This window comes from Camponotus vicinus, unplaced genomic scaffold, assembly GCF_025532165.1.
Source record: "Camponotus vicinus isolate PSW18456_S1 unplaced genomic scaffold, iyCamVici1.0 SCAF_7, whole genome shotgun sequence".
NCBI classification, from domain to species: domain Eukaryota; kingdom Metazoa; phylum Arthropoda; class Insecta; order Hymenoptera; family Formicidae; genus Camponotus; species Camponotus vicinus.
In genome coordinates this window covers 9,298,664-9,320,644 of record NW_028141979.1, presented here as the reverse complement: position 1 = coordinate 9,320,644, position 21,981 = coordinate 9,298,664, and the positions used below count along the sequence as shown (strand labels likewise).

Below are 21,981 nucleotides of genomic sequence, written 5' to 3'. Positions count from 1 at the left end.
CTTTCTTCCATCCATGGATACCTAAAAATTAAAACAATAATAAATTTTAGGCAAAACAATAATAATTATTTTAAAACAATAATAAATTCTAATTTCTAAAATATGTACAAATTTTTTAATTGCATTTATATCAATATTTGGAAAAAATTCTAAATATTGTATACAGTATTAATTTTACGCGCTATACGCTTTTACGCTTTTGAGGTTCATTATTACGAAGTTTCTATATAAAAAATTTAAAACTAGATATAACAGTAATCTAATTTGATATCTTTGTATTCTTCTCACAACACAAAAATAAACTCCCCTTTTAATTATAAGGTCGAATTGGATTAAAAATTAAGGGTTATTATAGGTAATATAATTTTTATATTAAAAATTATTTTTTTCGAGATTTATATTTTAGAAATCTTAAGTAGTTTTAATAATTATTAATATAAAAAGGCGACAAACACTATGGGAAACAACAGAGTTTCTTTGTTTATAATTTAATAACAATATCTACAAAAATAAAAATAAAAAATCTATAAAAATAAGAAATCTAGAAATAAAAAGGAGAGAACATATATATATATAATAGGCATACATTAAGCACCAGTTAATGTTCGAGAGAAGGCTGACAACATCATGGTGCAGATGATATCATTCTCTTTCTGTCTGGCTAAAGACTTTGTTTGCGATCAGCATATTCAAATTTTCAATTGATTTTGTATCCTCTTATAAATGGACTATTTCCAATTTACCCATCTAATTGGAAAAATCTGTTTAATATTCTCTCAAAGGAATCGCGATTATTAAACAAATTATTTGTTCCTCATTGGGATTAAGAATATTAATATAAAGAATATAAATCAATTATTTGTCGTTATTTTATGTTTATTAATTTTCATGAAAAATGTTCCATTGAACGACGAAAGTCAATCAAATGAAATTAATATAAAAAATTAAAAAATATAAAATAATAAGATTATATTAAAATAAACAAGAAACAAATACCTCTCAAAATATTTCTGTCTCCATAAACCCTTGTCTTGTATCAACTCTTGGAATCTCGTACACGTGGCTCCAAATCTCACTATATCTTCGATGTCGATATTCCCATATTTCAAAATAAAAATGACTGTTTCGTTAGGTAATGATGTTATCGTAGTCATTGCAAAAAATATTTAATAAAACAAAAAAGCTTGCAACGGACTATTATTAGTTTCGTCTTACTAATTCTGTTTATATTCGGAAATATAAGAGATATAAGGCATTTTCTAATAAGAGACACTACTGAACTCTAATATATACTAAAATCAGAGAGAAGACAGAGAGGTGTCATGGCCCGCTTTTAGATGATCCCTGAAACGTGGACATGAACTACAAAGCCAATGTCCACGAATGTTCTCAGAGGGTAACATATATGTTACCCTCTTTTTAATGTCTACAAAAGACGTATCGCTTTCAGAAATCAAGCAGACCATGACACCTCTCAGTCTTCTCCATGATAATATAAATAATATAAATAATATAAATAAGAATATAAATAATTTAATTAATAATAATTTATTATAATAATAATATTAATATGTTCTCTCTTAATTCCACGCCATTATTTATTTATTTATTTATTTATTTAGTTCGCTATAAAAGTCAGTTTTTTAAAATGCAAAACTAAATATTATAGAATTTGATTTCGGAAAAGGACGGTAAAACAATCGAATAAATCCAAATAATTAGCATAATGAATAGTGCCGTGTTACATCAATCGCTTAATAAATAATTGCTTAATAATTAATTTATAAAATAAAATATACCTCTCTATAATTTAAAATTACGCGTGTATATGTAGCAGGGTTACGTTTTAAACATTTATGTTTGAAACAAATGTTTAAAACATGTTTTAAATATTACATCAAATTAAATACGATTTTGTTTTAAACATATTTAAAACAAGTGTTTTAAACATGATTTAAAAAAAATGTGTTTTATTTCAATATATTTTTAAGGTATGTAATTAAATTATTAAATAATTTTAATATACATGTATATTGTAATAAAAATTATTTCACATATGTATGTTAAACACTGATATATATTTCATATATGTATATATAATACATGATATAAACTATCATATATTGATAAAATAATGATATTATAAACTAAATAATAAACTATCTAATATAAAAATAAACTAAAATAAAAGTTGAAATAATATATATATTTAATATTACGAACAACAATCTTTTCAGTTATAGTGAGAACCAAAGAAGGAAAATGTATCTCATTAATTATAAAAAAAACTTATTGTTACTTATTGTTATTTAATTCACGCCGGCGGAAGATGGCGTTATACTTTAATTTAATATATATTTGTAGGCGACCGAGAAGTATCGAGTTGAGGGGTCTGAATAGCTCAGTGGTAAGAGCAGTCGCCCGGCAAGCGAAAGACTCGGGTTCGATTCCCGATTCAGCGACTTTCAGCCCGATATTTTTCTCGCCTACAACACTACAGGGGGGAAATAGAGGGATAATAATTAAATAATTTCTCGAATTGAGAATTATTTAAAATTTGCTTGGTATCGTACCAAGGAAATTTTGTGCCCTGTGCACACAAATAAATTTCAACGAAAACTTAATTCTCGTTGAACTTACGCACTACCATCCGCGTTTAGCTCTGATGGCCTGTTTAAATTTAAGTTTATATTTTAATATACAGAGCCTAATTTCTTATAGTTATTTAATTCACGCCGGCGGAAGATGGCGTTATACTTTAATTTAATATATATTTGTAGGCGACCGAGAAGTATCGAGTTGAGGGGTCTGAATAGCTCAGTGGTAAGAGCAGTCGCCCGGCAAGCGAAAGACTCGGGTTCGATTCCCGATTCAGCGACTTTCAGCCCGATATTTTTCTCGCCTACAACACTACAGGGGGGAAATAGAGGGATAATAATTAAATAATTTCTCGAATTGAGAATTATTTAAAATTTGCTTGGTATCGTACCAAGAAAATTTTGTGCCCTGTGCACACAAATAAATTTCAACGAAAACTTAATTCTCGTTGAACTTACGCACTACCATCCGCGTTTAGCTCTGATGGCCTGTTTAAATTTAAGTTTATATTTTAATATACAGAGCCTAATTTCTTATAGTTATTTAATTCACGCCGGCGGAAGATGGCGTTATACTTTAATTTAATATATATTTGTAGGCGACCGAGAAGTATCGAGTTGAGGGGTCTGAATAGCTCAGTGGTAAGAGCAGTCGCCCGGCAAGCGAAAGACTCGGGTTCGATTCCCGATTCAGCGACTTTCAGCCCGATATTTTTCTCGCCTACAACACTACAGGGGGGAAATAGAGGGATAATAATTAAATAATTTCTCGAATTGAGAATTATTTAAAATTTGCTTGGTATCGTACCAAGAAAATTTTGTGCCCTGTGCACACAAATAAATTTCAACGAAAACTTAATTCTCGTTGAACTTACGCACTACCATCCGCGTTTAGCTCTGATGGCCTGTTTAAATTTAAATAACTATTATTATATTAACTATTATTATATTAACTATTATAATTTTTTATTCCAATGTTATATAATTGTTATAATATGTGTTTGCTGGGAAAAAAACATAATTATATGTAATTTTCATTCAAATCGATGACTCTAAAGTCGCATACTCTGCTTGCAGTGTGAATATTAACATCAAGATAAAAAAGAAAAGAGTCACTGTGTTATGTGTCAATGGGGGTAACATTAATACCCACGCTGTCTTTTCGTATAATGTACTTTATTATAGTTTTTATTATGAATATATAGAGAACACGTATGAAAGAAATGATATTTAAACGTATCGCTTAGAGGCATTTCGCCTTGTCTCTTAGTCGGACCACGACAACGTCTTGGGAATGATTTCCTAAGTCGTGGTTCACACACATGTAACGTATCGTATTGAATGTTCTCTGTTCGGCTTTTTAATCCGTACTGACGAGCTGAGCTTCCGCGTTCTGCTCCTCACTCATTATTTCGTGAGTTCGCTGAACCTTGCTATTACGTGTATCGTAAATGCGTTGAGGCCTATAAACTCGCATGAATGTGTGTGTGTATGTGTTTATTTTTCTCGACTAAGATATATGTCGTGCACGACGTCGTGTTCCACGTAACATATTGGCAGATAATTTATAGTTATATTTTTAAAAAGATAACTCTTGTTGTTGCACGTTTCGTTATGTAGTCATTATCTTTTAAATATCGTATAATCACTAGTTTTTATTAACATTGTATATAAAAGATAGATGAAATGAATGTGCAAATTCATCTATCTCTTATATACAATGTTAATAAAAAATAGTGATTATACGATATTTAAAAAATAATGATTATATAGCGAAATGTTCAATATATAAGCGCATTCGCGATTGAAATATCCTTCAGTACTTTAAAAATATTGATAAAAGCATATCCATTCAATACGTCATACACACGCAGTGATACGTAGAAATATATCTTACAAACAATTGATTGCTTTTTGACGGAAAAATTATTTTAAACGTCTTTTGTGTAAAAAAGGTAATATTGATAATGGCATAAATTTTTTTGAAATTTAACATATACAAAATATTTCAGGTTAATTTACGTATGTTTATAATAATAGATTATTTGTTAAGTCAATTTTTAATACAAATATACAAAAATATTATTTATCATAAGAGTTTTTAAGTTTTAATATCTAAATATTTAAATACTATCATCGCGTTAAGTCAATCAAGTAATATTATAAAATTAAAATTCTAATAAAGTAAAACAAATTTATAAACAAAAAGAACATTTTCTATGTTAATATGATATTTTTCTCAAAATTCGTGCAAATGGTGGAAAATAAAAATTAACTTTAATTTCTATAATAATAAATTTAATGTTAAATATGTTAATTTGTTTTATTGACTTTATATCTTAGCAATATTTCGCGTTTTTATTCAAATTATCGAATTTGATTTTATAATTTGATAATCATGAGGATTTATGATTGTAACCAAATATAATGAAATAGCTCATTTTTATTTATTTTAGACGAAAACTTAAGATGTTAATCGCGGAATTAATTGGGATTTTCATCGTTGCTTTGATTATTGTGTATACTTATTATAAGTATGTGTTATTCAATTACTGGCGCAAAAGAAATATTTTTTATATTGAACCTGTTGTGCCAACTGGTAATATAGGAGCCATAATGACTAAAAAAAGAACAATAGGCGAGTATATTTTCTTATAATATTAAATATTATAAGAATATATTATAATCCTTATAATGCATTTATTTCTACATAAGCAATCTTTATTATCTATAATATCTTTTCCTTTTTACTCTGTTCCCTCTTTTCATTTTATTTGAAACGAAAACTAGTGGAATTGAACAAAAACTTTTTTAACAGGCGAATTCTTCCACGATATCTACGTAAAATACAAGGAACATCGTGCCTTTGGAATATACTCATTTTTCAAACCAAATCTGATAATTACTGATCCTGATCTTATTCGAATGGTGTTGACGAAGGAATTCAAGAATTTCCATGATCGCGGAGTGTTTTGCAACGAGAAGATTGATCCACTGACCGGTCATTTGTTTGCACTGCCTGGGAAGAAGTGGCGGAATTTGCGCGTCAAGTTGACACCCACTTTTACTTCAGGAAAAATAAAGCAAATGTTTACGATTATGAAAATGTGCGGCGATGAATTTGTGAAAAATTTAGAAAATGTGGCTCAAACAGGAGATTCAATCGAGATAAAAGATTGGTTTGGAAGGTAAAATTTTTTTAAAGAGATAATCTTTGTATATAATATATATATATTCATACAAGAATTATTAAAAGAAATTGTACATAAAAAAAGTTTTTTAATATTACCATAATAATTTGTTGAAAATGTATTTGTAGATATACAACGGATATAATTATGTCAACAGCTTTTGGAGTCAATTCCAATTGCATAGCGAAAGAGGATAGTGAATTTCGATATTGGGGAAAAAAGATCTTTGAAATTCACCCCTTTTGGAATGCTTTATTTCTTCTTATGCCTCAAATTTTGAATTTCTTTTCCATTCCTTTACATAAACGAAGTATCAGAGAATTTTTTATGAAAACTTTTCAAGAGAATGTGGAATATAGACAAAGTCATAACATCATCAAGCATGATTTTATGAATCTGCTCATACAACTTATGGAGAAGGGCTACGTTGAATCCGATGATATGAGAGATATCGATAAATCTTGTAAATATGTATATAATTGTTTTAAATATTTGTTTTCTATCGCGTTTATTTTGTCTTTTAAAATCAATTTTATTTTTAAACATAATACATACAATTCTTATTTTAATTAAATACAGACAACAATATGACGATATAATTAATTGTATGTAGTAATTATATAAAAGCATTTCTAATTTTTTTTAGAATATTTCTAAAAGAAACAAGATTAATATAAAATGTTTTGTTTATATATAGCAACCATCAACAGGTTGACTACGTCAGAAGCGGTTGCGCAAGCTTTCGTCTTTTTCGCTGCTGGTTTCGAAACTTCTTCCACAACAGCAACATTTTGTTTATACGAATTAGCTCAACATCAAGACTTGCAAGACAAACTTCGCAATGAAATCGATGAAAAATTAGAAAGTCATGGCGAATTGACTTATAATGCTGTGAACGAAATGACATATCTTCACAAAGTAATAAACGGCAAGTTGATAATCTATATTGTAAAGTCATCGGGACTAATTATTCTTATCAAGTTTCCTTTACAAACAGATTACAAATTCTAACTGGAAGTTTCTACACACACACATACACAATAATATTTCTTGACTTATATCTAAGTAAATATGTCTAATAATAACTAATTATATATTTATATATTTTAATTATATATTAATTATATATGTAGGATATTTTGGTGTAAGGATGTAAAATGGAATAGAATACTTTTTAGGGCAAATGACTGTTATTTATTCGTTGGATTACAGGATTAATACGAACAAAGAGATACGCTCGTCTAACGTACGTCTTCGCGCTCTCGCAACGACACAGAGACTACTCGTATCGCGGACCGAAAAATGCTCGGGCGACCTATCTGTTTATACCTAACTCAAGTGCTCGGGTGGTCTATCTGTTTATTTCTAGGAAAATACTCAAGCACTTGGGCAGCCCTACGGATTCACTCTCCTTCACTCGGCCGTCCTGCTCATACATTCGTCCCGAATGTCTCCGTCATCACTGTCTTCACTTTCCGATGAATTAGTGTTGACCCATAGCTTTATATTGTCGGCTGATGTTGACGTTCGTTGGGGACCTTCTCCATCGCCGACTCTCTGTACCACAAATCGTTGATTACGCAGAACTCGAATGATCTCGTAAGGGCCAAGATATTTGTGAGTGACTTTTAATCTCGGACCTTGTTGAGTGCGTTTGATGGCGACTAAATCTCCTTCACGATAACTTGAAGCCTGTCGCCTTTTCTTGTTATAAGTGTGTTTATTCTCACGCTGGATTTTTGCTATATTTTCGCTCGCTTGGGCTCGCAGTTCGTCACGCTTGTCTTGGAATGACTCAACCCATTCCTTTTCGAGCCACTCTTTGATATCTGGAAAATCTTTAAGCCGTGGACGTATTCCCAAAAGAAGTTTGAACGGCGACATGCCGATGCTTCGATGTATAGTTGCGTTTAGACATTGCTGAGCAGCATCCAAATATTTATACCATTCATCAGATTTTGGTGCAGCTAATTTTGTCAATAATGGTATGAGCGTCCGGTTGAGGCGCTCAACTTGTCCGTTAGCTCTGGGAACTCCCGTCGTTATTAAAGAATGCTCTATATTTTCGTCACGACAATACTCTCTAAATTCATTCGACGTGAATGCTGTACCTCTGTCGGAAATAATCCGTCGTGGATTGCAGAAAATTGCAGCTTGCTTTTTAAGGCGTACAATAACTTCAGCTGTGCCTGTAGATCTGGTAGCATACAGCCATGTGAATTTTGAAAAAGCGTCAATCACAGCAAATATATATTGATATGACTTCTTAGTAGAGGGTAGAGGTCCTAAGTGGTCGATATGCAACGTATCTAAAGGAACAATTCCTTTCTCGATCGGATTTAACAAGCCTTCTTGTTTTCCATGTTTTCTCTCCGCCAGAATGCATGCAACGCAATTTCGTATAACCTTTTCAACTCGTTGTCGCAAATTCGGGATCCAGTAATCAGTACGCACAAGGGCTTCAGTCTTTCCAGCTGAAAAATGTCCGCGCTCGTGAGCTCGTCGTATGAGCTGTGTCTGCATTCTCTTCGGTACTACAAGTTGGACATCACCGCCGGATTCTCTATAAACTAGATCACCTCGTATTATGTAATCTTTCGTTTTGTTCTGCATTATTAGATCTCGGAGTTTTCTCACGTTGTCGTCCTCCTCTTGAGCCTTTCGTAAACGAGCCGTCAAACCAGCTTCCGACTCATCGATCACAAAGCAGACCGGAAGTGGATTCCGACTGAGTGCGTCGACGTGTATCATTCTTTTTCCTGGCCGATGCTCTATACAATAATTAAACTCCTCCAAAAGTAACGCCCATCGAGCAACACGCACGCAAAGATCTTTCTTATTCATAGTGAGAGCGAACGCGCGACAATCAGTAACAATCGTAAAAGCGATACCTAATAAGTAAACGCGAAACTTCTTCAACGCCTTTATTATCGCTAAAACTTCCAGTTCGTAACTAGCATATTTCGACTCCGCAGGAGTAGTTTTACCGCTAGAGTAATAAACGGGGTGAAAGTTCTGATCTTCACTACTTCGTTGCAGTAAAATCGCACCGTACCCTAGCGCAGAAGCATCCGTGTGCAACTCCGTCTCCGCTCCACTTCGATACAAATATAACACCGGTTTTTCACTCATTATATTTTTAAGCCGCACGAACGCATTTTTCTCAGCCTCTCCAAAATAAAATTTAGTGTTTGCTCGCAGCAGATTCGTCAAGGGTCGCGCAATAGTAGAATACCCAGGGATAAATTTACGAAAGTACCCACTTAACCCAAGAAAACTCTGTACCTGCTTGGCATTCGTAAGATTCGGAAATCGCCGAACCGCTTCTGTTTTACGATCTGAAGGACGGACGCAACCGTTGCTAATTACGTGGCCCAAAAACTCGACTGTAGTTTGCATGAAGCAACATTTTTTCCAATTAATTATAAGACCCGCTTCACTAGCTGTCGCTAAAACTTTTTTAAGATTCTTTATGCCGTTCTCAATATCGTCAGACGGAACAATTAAGTCATCCATATAAGTTAAAACTATTTTTTCTCGTATAAGATCTCTAAATATCGTGTTAACGAATCGCTGAAATACTGCCGGCGAATTGCAAAGACCGAAAGGAACTCGCAAGAATTCGTAATGACCGTCCGGTACAATAAACGCAGTATATTTTTGACTCGACTTGTCCATCCGCACATGGAAAAATCCATTTTTGAGGTCGAGTGTACTAAAGACACGAGCGTCCTGCAATAAATCTAACTGGTCCTCGATCAACGGCAACGGATATCTATCTTTAACAATTTTCTTATTCACCATCCGATAGTCAACGCATAATCTATAAGAGTCATTTTTTTTTCGAACGAGTACCACTGGACTAGCATAGTCAGAGGTAGATGGCTGAACAATTCCATCCGTAATCCATTGATCAATCTGCGTATTAACTATCTCTTTTTCAGATGCGGATAAACGTCTCGCGGATTGATATACGGGTTCTTCATCTTTAAGTACAAGTTTCATCGTTATGTCCGGCTCACGCGTCTTATTCGGCCTGTAATTACTTACGAGATTTTCTATCGCTAAACGTTGATCGGAATTTTTAACGTGCGAAACGTCTATGAGATCCGCTCGATGCACCTCGTGGTTAGCTACGTCAATCTTTAATACCTCGGGTACGCTATCTTCGCATCCCGCGTCTGCATACGTCGCTTCCGATAACGGACTAATAGTTACTTCTTCGACGCCTTTAAGATTAACATTAGTCATGTTTAAAAAGCTCGTTCCTATCAATAGCTTATACCGGAGCAGATTATTTGAAACTACATGTACGCAAATCGGATATGAATGCCCGTCTACAATGATTTCTGTTTGAAACCCTCCTAACGTCACATTATTGCTCGAACCCACGCCGTCGAAATATATTTCGCCTAAACTTAATCGAGGAGATCCAAGCTTAACATGTTCATCCGCGCGAATTAAGGTAACATCGCTTGCTGAATCTATCACCGCCTCAATCTCGCAACCGTTAAGCAGAACATTTTTAAAATATTTACAAGGCGAAACCCCCGTCACCGCGCAACTTTCTTTATTCGCGTTCGTCTTCTCGGAGCATTTCGACGCGATATGCCCACGCTCGCCACATTTAAAGCATTTAGCGCCTCGCTCTTTTGTCGGACAGCTTGCACTTACATGATCGCGCTCGCCGCAATTAAAACAACGTACCACTTTAGTCGAATGCTTTTTGTTTCCTCCGTTAACAGTCTCTTTTCGCTCGCCTTTATTTTGATTACCATTTCGTTTGTTCGATGTCGATGATCCTGGTGTGCCTGCTCGGTCCCGAAGAGTTACCTTCTCAAATGCTTCTAGCAATCCATCTGTTGTCGTAAATCGTTGTATACGCGCCTGGTTTTGAAGTGCCTCGTCTGGAATGCCTTCAATCACGTACTCAAGTATCTCGCTGTCGTCGATCGGTACTCGGTTGCCCATAATGATTTTCTCATGGAAATATTCGTGGAAAGTCTCGTCTTTCTTCCACATACGTTCTTCAAATTTTCTCCGAATTACCACCTTGCTCTGTCGACGATGAAACATAGCTCTCAGCTCGTCCAGAAGACGATCAAATGTCATCGCAATGTATTCCGGTTTGGAATGTAGCCACTCGAGTGCTTTTCCTTTAAGCCGCATGCCCACAAGTATTTTCGCAGTATCGTCTTCCAATTTATATGTCGCTTTGAGTAGCTTGACTTGCTTTTCCCAAATCTCATAATCACTAGATTGACCGCTGAAATTACTGAGCAAATCCGCTATTACCGTAATATTTGCTCGCGGCTGACCGGCCAAAACATTGTTGTTCGCGGCAGCAATGCTATGCGTCGATTGTTGTCGACTTTCGTCTTCTGCAACTGGCTCGGTATATACTCCTCGTCGCATTGCTTCTATTTCAAGACGTGCCAATGCTAACTCACGCTCTAACAACTCTCTCTCTCTTCTATATAAATCGATCTCTCGTTGCTGTGGATTAATCGTTAGCTGCGCATTTGACGTGCCAGGTCCTTGTAAAGAATCCCCGACATCTTCATCATCTTCTCGTCTATCGTCCAACCACGCTCCCGATGGATCAGCTTCCATTATGCGCGAGATTAATTCGGTTTTCGTGCCGAAACTGGACAAACCACGCGCTGACAGCAACTCTTTTAAGGCAGCTACCGTGAGTTTATTCAGATCTCTCATCTCTACACTACTCGAACACTTTCTCGTCCTCTATATCTCTCTCTTCCACACAATACAACGCGATATCCCGCGGACACACTGCGGAACCTTCTTGAAGACGATCGAATGCTCGAATATTCTTGTTCGAAAACTCTCTCGCACACTATTCGAAGATCTCTCGTCCTTTGTCTCTCTCTCTTTCGCACAACTCACAACACTGCTCGCGGAAACTTCTCGAAAATGCCCGATTAAATGTTCAAATATTCCATTGACTCGTTATTATCCCGTTATGCACCGTTATTATCCCGTTATTATCCGTTATCATCCCGGCTGAGCCCCCAAATTGTAGGATATTTTGGTGTAAGGATGTAAAATGGAATAGAATACTTTTTAGGGCAAATGACTGTTATTTATTCGTTGGATTACAGGATTAATACGAACAAAGAGATACGCTCGTCTAACGTACGTCTTCGCGCTCTCGCAACGACACAGAGACTACTCGTATCGCGGACCGAAAAATGCTCGGGCGACCTATCTGTTTATACCTAACTCAAGTGCTCGGGTGGTCTATCTGTTTATTTCTAGGAAAATACTCAAGCACTTGGGCAGCCCTACGGATTCACTCTCCTTCATATATATTTTAATTATATATTTATAATTGTAATTATATATTTTAAAGTGTTTTTATATTTTTATAATTTTATATATTGCAGAGACAATGAGGAAATATCCACCTGTACCTAGTTTGAATCGCATCTGTACCGAGGAAATAGATCTTCCAACAACAAATATTCACGTTCCAAAAGACATGTTAATCACTATACCGATATTGAGATTACATCGAGATCCATTGATATATCCAGATCCTGATAGATTTGATCCTGAACGATTTAACGAGGATAAGGTAGCAGCCAGACATCCTTACACTTATTTGCCATTTGGAGAAGGACCACGAATTTGTATCGGTGAGTGTAGATAAGTCTTTTCTATCTAATTGATAAAATCTGTTTTCTCATTGTTTACGCAAATTTTTTATTAATTTTTTATATTACTAATTTCTTCCAATATATTTTTATAGCAATTTTTTATTAAATTATGAATAGGGGACAAAAATATATATAGATTAATACATATATTTCAAAACACATAATTAAATAATTAAATATTATATATACAGTATAAATAAAATACTTAACACAATAAAAAACTTTAATATAAATAAATATATACGATTTAATTTAAGAAGAGTTATATAATTATTTTTTCAGCGCTTTCTATCTAGCGCTGGCTCTCATTTGTTCGATTTTGGGTTATTTATATTGTAATATTTAGAGCGTCATTGATTATTAATAGTATATGTTATTGAATAAATTGTATATGATTATTTATGATTATGATTTATTCAGATATTATAATTATATTTTGATTACATTTTGTTTAGAGATGCTATTAACTTTAAATATTTTTAAAAACTTCTAAAAAAAATTTAATTTAATTATATATAAATTATCAATTATTTTGGGTAAATGTTTACTTTAGGTTACACAGCTCGAAAAATTTTTATTTTCACACATGTTGTAGAGGATACATTCCTAAGTAATACACCGTTTGAATTTTGTGGCGATCTCTCTTCGTTCCTGGGATATGCGATTTTTATATTTACTTGTATCATCTTTTCGTTACATTCTAAATACGTTTATATTTTTCTGTTTACATTTACCGAGGTGATCTTTCTGAATAACATTCAGAAGGTTTTAGCCTTGTTATTTATTAAATAGTTAATAACAAAAAAAGTTTCATGAATAGAATACAATTTTACCATATCATGTATGTTTAAGAAGAAATATATTTAATAGAATATATATATTTGGAAACTTTGCTTTGTCTTGCAAAGTACATGCTTGGACACCGTGTGTTCCGCCATCCTTACGGGGGGCATAACCTAACCCAACCTGTGTCTGAAGCATGGGAAATACCTTGATATATGACATTTCGCTTCACATGGTTCATATGGTTCATGAGTTTATATAAGTTTACAACTTCCTATACGAAGCCAGATATATTCCACACTTTAGACACGGGTTGGGTTAGGTTATATTTTCCGAAAGTGGAGCATGTTCCGCCCCCCCGTAAGGGGGGCGGAACATGCGGTGTCCACGCATGTACTTTGCAAAACGAAGGAAGTTACATACAAACATTTATTAAAAGTTTAGGTAAAATAAAAAGTACAATTTTTATTTAGCGAAACTAAACAATAATTCTATAGCTTAGCGACATGGAAGCGACGAGCAAACGTAAACAAAGAAATATAAACACGCAAGTAAAATATAATATGAAACTGTGATGAGCAAATGTAAACAAAAAATGTAAACACATAAATAGAATATATCGAAAAGATGCCATAAAAGTATGAAACTTCAAAAGTGCATATCTCAGAAACGAAAAGAGACCGCCGCAAAATTCAAACGGTGTATTACTTAGGAATGTATCCTCTACAACATATGTGAAAATAAAAATTTTTCGAGCTGTGTAACCTAAAGTAAACATTTACCTTATTTTGCTATAATATCTGTGTAATATCTTACTTTGAAATGTCTATAATAAATGTTAATTATCTACCATTACTTTATCAATATATGTATGCCATCAGTTCCAGACAGCATAGAATAGTGTAGCAATATTATTAACATTGTAACATTGCAACAACATTGCATTATTGTCACAATATTGCTACAATGTTCTGTGCTGTATGGAGTATTACGCTATTATCTTATCAATGTGTCAATATTACGTCATTATTACTTTTAGGTTCAAGATTTGGATATATGCAAACCAAGGTTGGACTTGTAAGTCTTCTGTCGAAATTCAAATTCCAACTCGATCCCCGAACTATGGTCCCGTTAACTTATGATCCGAATAATTTTATACTTACGCCCAAAGAAGGTGTATATCTTACTATGAAGCCGCGATAAAAAATAATATATAAACACTTTTGAATATATTTAAATTTACTTATCCAAAAATATTATATCTCATACAACACAGAAGCTTGCAACAACATTGCTGCAATGTTACAGCATTACTCATTGCATTATAATGTAGCAGAAATATTGTAAAGATGTTATTTTATAATATTACTTTGGCAATGTTGCGGCAGTATTTTAAAATAGCGAAAATGTATAGTAGTGTATGACGTGTGTCTTTCTTCGCATGCCGCTACACGACGATACCAAACTTAACTAACTCGTATTTAAATTTTCATCGTAAAATGAATAAAAATAAAGCCTGGTAAAAAAAGGACTGGTAAAAGACTAACATAAGATCTAAAATATATTTCTTTTCTTTCTTTTCTTTTTTTCGTCAGTTTAATTTCCGGTAAATACTGACTTGCTTTTAAGTAATTTGTTTAATTATCTGGATTCTTTGTTGGAATTCAGTATATTAAATAAATTATTTGAAACTCGACGGATAAATGGCTAATAGTCCATTTATTGCGTATATTAAAACATTTTTATTGCCAAGTGTATGTAAGATAGTCCTATATAAATTATCGAGATAAGCATTAAATAAGAAACATTTAATGAAAAACAAAGATTTCGTAAATAGTTAATAGATTATTCTTTTCTTTATCCGTCATAAATATTGATATTTACCTTACTGCCTGCCAAATAAAATCTATTTTGTGTAAACGTGTTTTATTTTTAATAGTTATTTTAATATTTGTGTTTTCTTATACTATAAATTATGTTAAAATATTATATAAAAATTTCTTATTTTATATGTAACTATTATTTCACTTGCAGCTGTTATTTTTTATCTCAATTTATTTCATTCATCATTGATTGAACTTTTAAATAATTTAAAAGCAATTAAGCATGTAACTTCTCATTTTCTTCATACCGATATGAGAATTTCACTATTACTGCATGCAACAATTAGTTTAGTCTGCTTTTCCAAGAAGAGATTCTAAATATTAAAATTATTTGAAATTGAGAAGATAGATAGGAAACAGTTACATTTATTATTTGAAGCAAAATATCAAAATGTAATGTTTTTATAAATTAAATCTCGAATTTTAGGCATTAAGTATAATTCTCTTATTATTTGCTTTATTATATTTTGCCTCATTATTAATACCATATTATTGTACTGTTCAAAAGTTTGGTTTGTCTTAGGAATTGAGATTCCTGAAAGTGCTAGAGAACAAAAAGACGAAAATGTTCCATACAGAAAAAATTTATTCCAATAGCTTACAGTCTTACATTTCTGGCATTGTCGAAATTTCGTAACATATATAATGGAATTGATTGACAAATTCAAATGCTTTCCCACATTTCTATTTACAGATATGAGTAATTATGCAGCTATGTCCGTGCAGAAAACGTGAAAATATAGAAAACGCTATTTATCATTCGTAAATTTGATTTGGTATCTATATCGGCATCTATGCCATTTAAATATTAAATATTAACGCTTATGTGCGATTATCAATGAACTCTCCTGTATGCGTTGCTATTATTCCAATCGCAATCTTGATCTTTTTATTCTTGTTTTTGATTGTGTTTCAATGCAGATGACTTGGAAAATATAATGGTAAACTTTCATTCATATCCAGTATTTAAGGGGGGACGTACACCCAGATGTACCGAAAATGACCCTATTTTCACGAGTTTTTTTCGTGGAAAGTATTATGATTATCAAAACACAGAGAGACGGTACGTTTCGCTCTTATCATTCGCGCATCTTCTGCAGAAGCATATTGATGCGCATTGCTTGCATGAATTAATTTACAATAGTGATTTTAAATTTTAAATCCGAATCCACCTTTTGCTTTGAACGTTATATCATCACCACAATGTTTACATTTCACACACTCACAAATTTGCAATGAAATAAAATTTAATATTCCGTATCCAATATTTATTTCTTCTAGTAACACATGACTAGCGTTTATTGACATTTAGCAGAAAGAAAACGGGTATAGATGCTACGGCGCTTACCAGGTAAACATTCACCCGCCAACTGTGAAACCAAGCGCCTACCTCTTTGAAACGCTAACTTTTTTATTTTTTTGAATTTCGACTTGAAACTTTAGGAAAATATTCTTAAGATATCATACTATCATATAAGAAAATGCAGAAATTGAAAAATCGAATTTTTTAACCTATCTGGGTGTATGTCTCCCCTTAAGTCTTTGAAAATAGTAGCAGTATCGCTTGGATATTAACTATAATAAATTGACTATTGCATCGACTTTAATTATATATAAATAAAAATAATTAATACAATTATTTTATGTATTAATATATGTATATATAATTATTGGCTATAATATATTACACACACACACACACACACACACACACACACACACACACACACACACACACACACACACACACACACACACATGCATATGTATGTACATTTTTATCTAAAAGAATTAAGCTAAAATTTTTGGAAAATACAGTTTTGTAGATTCCATAATAATATGTATTACAAATTGTCATCAATTGTAATCCATCAAAGTAAATTAGAAATTGTATATTAACTATATATGTATAGTTAATATTAACTATATATAGTTAATATAGTTAATATTAACTATATATGTATAGTTAATACTTTTTTAATGTATTTATCCGATTGAGCAATGGTTATACATATATATGTGCAAAATGATTAGGAAAATTTTTTGTGAAACAAATTTTATTGTCAATTTTTATAAAAGGAATTATATTGTTTTATTTCAAAATCTCGAGGTAATCTTTATTTTTAACCGTGAAAAAGAATATTTCTATAATCTTTCTATGCGTGTATGTGTCTATAGTATACGCGATAGTTTTCGTTGAATGTTCGAAACAGATACAATATTATATGCACGATACATCTTATTTTATCAATTTACAAAAAACAAATACCCTCATAAATTTGTAGATAACTTTACAATAAACTTTTACAATATAGACATATGTATGGAGCCATGCAGTATACATACATGAAAATGTACGTATAAATATCATACTTAGGATCGTTTATAAAACTAAAGCTAGAATTATACTTACGTTTTTCTAGAAAATTGCCTTTTTTTTGTTAGTAATTGGTTTAACGACGAATCGCAGTCTATGCGGAGTCTACTAGCTACACTGTGATATGTAGCATATAATATACGGTCCTTAAAATGTACTGATTCCTAAGGCATAAATTAAACATTAGAATAAATGATTCTGTGAATATTCATATAGAGCATAAAGTTGTGTTTAACGCGGAACAAAATATGATTGTATAATTTAATATATTGCGTATCGGAGATGTAAATTTTAAATTTTGAAAGACATTAATTTTTTAAAATTCAGAGACATTTTTTGACGTTTTCGTTTTTGTGCGGTATTTATTATTGTCGGACAACTTGAAAATATTTTAAATAATTCATCACTTTAATATATTCTATAAAATGTGTGGAAACTTTTCTCTTAACAAAATTGAATTCATATAACCCGTAATGTAGTTGTTTAGAATAACTTACATAACGATATTTTTTCAGATCTAATTTTCGCCATAGTTGATCCAATTTACGGAGCATTACTTTCGAAAATACATACTCGTCGAATATTTCCACAATTTGTATTATTTCTGTCTCATCCCAGAAAGTGTCATTGATTTTGGTCTCTCCCCAAAGGGAAAGTTCCTCAGAAAGTATCCAAAATATTAGATATGTAGGAAAGTTCCTCAGAAAGTATCCAAAATATTGGATATGTAGGATATTTATGTTTAAGGCGAGACAATATTTCTTGCTCGATTTTATCTAACCATGTATTTTGAATCGAATAAGACACGTGTGGTAGGGGATATGGCTTAATTTCATTTATGTCGTGGTTCATGTGAATGTTTGACGGATTGTATCGTAAACGTTGTAAAATGAAGTTGCAGTCAAATATGGTAGTGCACATCGTTGCAAAATTTCTAAATAAAAATTTAATTATTAACTATGCAATAATTACATTAATTTAATGTTAATAGCAATTTAGTTTATTGAATTCTACCTTGACCATTTTTTGGAAACAATTCTATCTAACTCAGTCGAAATAAATACGAAAATTGTAGAATCTTTAGCTATGGAGTACAAAAGCCTGTCGAATTCTTTTTTAATAATGTCTTTTTGAGTGGTTGATGACTCATTTTCGTATATCGCAAACAGATAATTCTGTAGGTTTTTTATACGCTTCATAATCGCTATTATTTGTTCTTTAAAATCGAAATGGTCGAAAAATTTCTTTTCTATATTACGTCTTTTCTCCATCCATGGATACCTAAAAATTAAAACAGTAATAAATTCTAATTTCTAAAATATGTACAAATTTTTTAATTGCATTTATATCAATATTTGGAAAGAATTCTAAATATTGTATACAGTATTAATTTTACGCGCTATACGCTTTTACGCTTTTGAGGTTCATTATTACGAAGTTTCGATATAAAAAAATTTAAAAATATATATAAGAATAATCTAATTTGATATCTTTGTATTCTTCCCCAACACAAAAATAAACTCCACTTTTAATTATAAGGTCGAATTGGATTTAATTATAAGGTCGAATTAAAAATTAAAGATTGTTATAGATAATATAATTTTTATATTATAAATTATATTTTTCGAGGTATTTTAGAAATCTTAAGTAGTTTTAATAATTAGTTATATAAAATATAGTAATATAAAAAGGAAACATACACTGGAGAATAAGTTAGTTTTTTTGTTTATAATTTAGTAACAAAATCTACAACAATAAAAATAAAAAATCTATAAAAATAAAAAGGAGAGAACATATATATGTAATAGGCATACATTGCCAGTTAAGGCCTTTGCACAATGCTAGGTAACAGGCAATAAGAATAAGGAATAAAAACTATTCACCAATAAAAACGCGGAATAGAAAATATTCGCCAATAGGAGCAGAGAATAGATAGTATTTCTGTTCTTATTGCCTGTTGCCTAGCATTGTGCAAAGGCCTTTAGGTTCGAGAGAAGACTGAAAACATCATGGTGCAGATGATATCATTCTCTTTCTGTCTGGCTAAAGACTTTGTTTGCGATTAGCATATTCGAATTTTCAATTGATTTTGTATCCTCTTATAAATGGACTTTCCAATTTACCCATCTAATTGGAAAAATCTGTTTAATATTCTGAGTCTCAAAGGAATCGCGATTATTAAACAAATTATTTGTTCCTCATTGGGATTAAGAATATTAAACAAATCAATTATTTGTCGTTATTTTTTGTTTATTAATTTTCATGAAAAATATTCCATTGAACGACGAAAGTCAATCAAATGAAATTAATATAAAATTTAAAAAATATAAAATAATAAGATTATATTAAAATAAACAAGAAACAAATACCTCTCAAAATATTTCTGTCTCCACAAACCCTTGTCTTGTATCAACTCTTGGAATCTCGTACACGTGGCTCCAAATCTCATTATATCTTCGATGTCGATATTCCCATATTTCAAAATAAAAATGACTGTTTCGTTAGGTAATGATGTTATCGTAGTCATTGCAAAGAATATTTAATAAAACAAAAAAGCTTGCAACGGACTATTATTAGTTTCGTCTTACTAATTCTGTTTATATTCGGAAATATAAGAGATATAAGGCATTTTCTAATAAGAGACACTACTGAACTCTAATATATACTAAAATCAGAGAGAAGACAGAGAGGTGTCATGGCCCGCTTTTAGATGATCCCTGAAACGTAGACATGAACTACAAAGCCAATGTCCACGAATGTTCTCAGAGGGTAACATATATATGTTACCCTCTTTTTAATGTCTACAAAAGACGTATCGCTTTCAGAAATCAAGCAGACCATGACACCTCTCAGTCTTCTCCATGATAATATAAATAATATAAATAATATAAATAAGAATATAAATAATTTAATTAATAATAATTTATTATAATAAAAATATTAATATGTTCTCTCTTAATTCCACGCCATTATTTATTTATTTATTTATTTATTTAGTTCGCTATAAAAGTCAGTTTTTTAAAATGCAAAACTAAATATTATAGAATTTGATTTCGGAAAAGGGCGGTAAAACAATCGAATAAATCCAAATAATTAGCATAATGAATGGTGCCGTGTTACATCAATCGCTTAATAAATAATTGCTTAATAATTAATTTATAAAATAAAATATACCTCTCTATAATTTAAAATTACGCGTGTATATGTAGCAGGGTTACGTTTTAAACATTTATGTTTGAAACAAATGTTTAAAACATGTTTTAAATATTACATCAAATTAAATACGATTTTGTTTTAAACATATTTAAAACAAGTGTTTTAAACATGATTTTAAAAAAATGTGTTTTATTTCAATATATTTTTAAGGTATGTAATTAAATTATTAAATAATTTTAATATACATGTATATTGTAATAAAAATTATTTCACATATGTATGTTAAACACTGATATATATTTCATATATGTATATATAATACATGATATAAACTATCATATATTGATAAAATAATGATATTATAAACTAAATAATAAACTATCTAATATAAAAATAAACTAAAATAAAAGTTGAAATAATATATATATTTAATATTACGAACAACAATCTTTTCAGTTATAATGAGAACCAAAGAAGGAAAATGTGTCTCATTAATTATAAAAAAAACTTATTGTTACGCTAAAATTTCTATATATCTCAATATATATATTAAGTTAAAAGTAGAATGGAGAATAATATGTTATATAATACATTATATTATAAAAAATAAATAGAAATAAATTTCGAATTAATCATTAAAATAAATATTATTTCTAATCATCATTTAGAATTAAACTGTTTGAATAAAGTTCTCATAATAAATATCAGTTTGGACGCTTTTTATGTTCTCAGCCTATTGCGTATTTTACTGTGTACTAAGCCGAAAGTAGAAAATAATCTTTCAATATAACATACTTCATAAGAAGAGATTTTTTAATTGATATCATCGAAGCAATGACTGAAAGTAAAATAAGTAGATTAGATAACACGCGAATAATTTTAATCCAAAATAATTGCTCCGATGTTCTAAATAATTTTTGGCTCTGAAAAGGGTCGATTAAATATTTTAAAGCATATGTTCGAAATGCAAACCTTTATATATATTTACCACATATATTCATTCTACGAATAAAATTTTCTTGTGCGTTGAATCATTTACATTTCTCAAGGTACAACAACTAAAAAAAGAAGTTACAGAACATTATATTTTGTCGCTGATTGTTGTATCAGTATAACAGGGTTAATTGATTTTACAATCGGACATTATTTACCGGTGAATCCTCTTTACACATGAGAGAATTTTTAATGCAAATAATGTGCATTATTAAACAAAGGAAAATTTGTTACTACAATAATTTGAAAACGAAATTTTCAAGTGGTTTCAACACGATTACGCACTGGCTCGTAATAGCAGATGTGCGAGACATTATCTCA

The 21,981-nt window shown here is 31.3% G+C and overlaps 2 protein-coding genes and 1 long non-coding RNA gene across 3 annotated transcripts in view; 1 reads left to right on the top strand and 2 right to left on the bottom strand.

Moving 5' to 3' along the window:
• Window positions 1-1,432, bottom strand: part of LOC145974653 (uncharacterized) — a 2,759-nt gene extending 1,327 nt beyond the window's left edge. Inside the window, exons 1-2 of the mRNA XM_083104632.1 lie at window positions 997-1,432; window positions 1-21 (exon numbers count right to left, since the gene is read on the bottom strand). The exon at window positions 1-21 is cut by the window's left edge and continues 252 nt beyond it. Coding sequence (XP_082960758.1) covers window positions 1-21; window positions 997-1,154 — 179 coding nt within the window. The 5' untranslated portion in view covers window positions 1,155-1,432. The remainder of the gene's footprint in view (window positions 22-996) is intronic.
• Window positions 1,433-4,413: 2,981 nt separating this feature from the next.
• On the top strand, window positions 4,414-15,184 carry LOC145975077 (putative cytochrome P450 6a14). The gene is made up of 7 exons (XM_083105215.1): window positions 4,414-4,552; window positions 5,054-5,235; window positions 5,416-5,785; window positions 5,917-6,251; window positions 6,486-6,716; window positions 12,196-12,447; window positions 14,291-15,184. Exons 2-7 carry the CDS (start codon window positions 5,067-5,069, stop codon window positions 14,452-14,454), a joined length of 1,521 nt encoding a protein of 506 aa, XP_082961341.1. The 5' UTR covers window positions 4,414-4,552; window positions 5,054-5,066; the 3' UTR covers window positions 14,455-15,184.
• Window positions 15,185-15,735: 551 nt separating this feature from the next.
• On the bottom strand, window positions 15,736-18,576 carry LOC145975079 (uncharacterized). Its single transcript, XR_014439873.1, has 4 exons — window positions 18,526-18,576; window positions 18,009-18,445; window positions 17,548-17,675; window positions 15,736-16,059 (listed from the first exon to the last, which is right to left on the bottom strand). It is a non-coding gene; the product is annotated as an uncharacterized LOC145975079 (long non-coding RNA).
• Window positions 18,577-21,981: the final 3,405 nt, after the last annotated feature.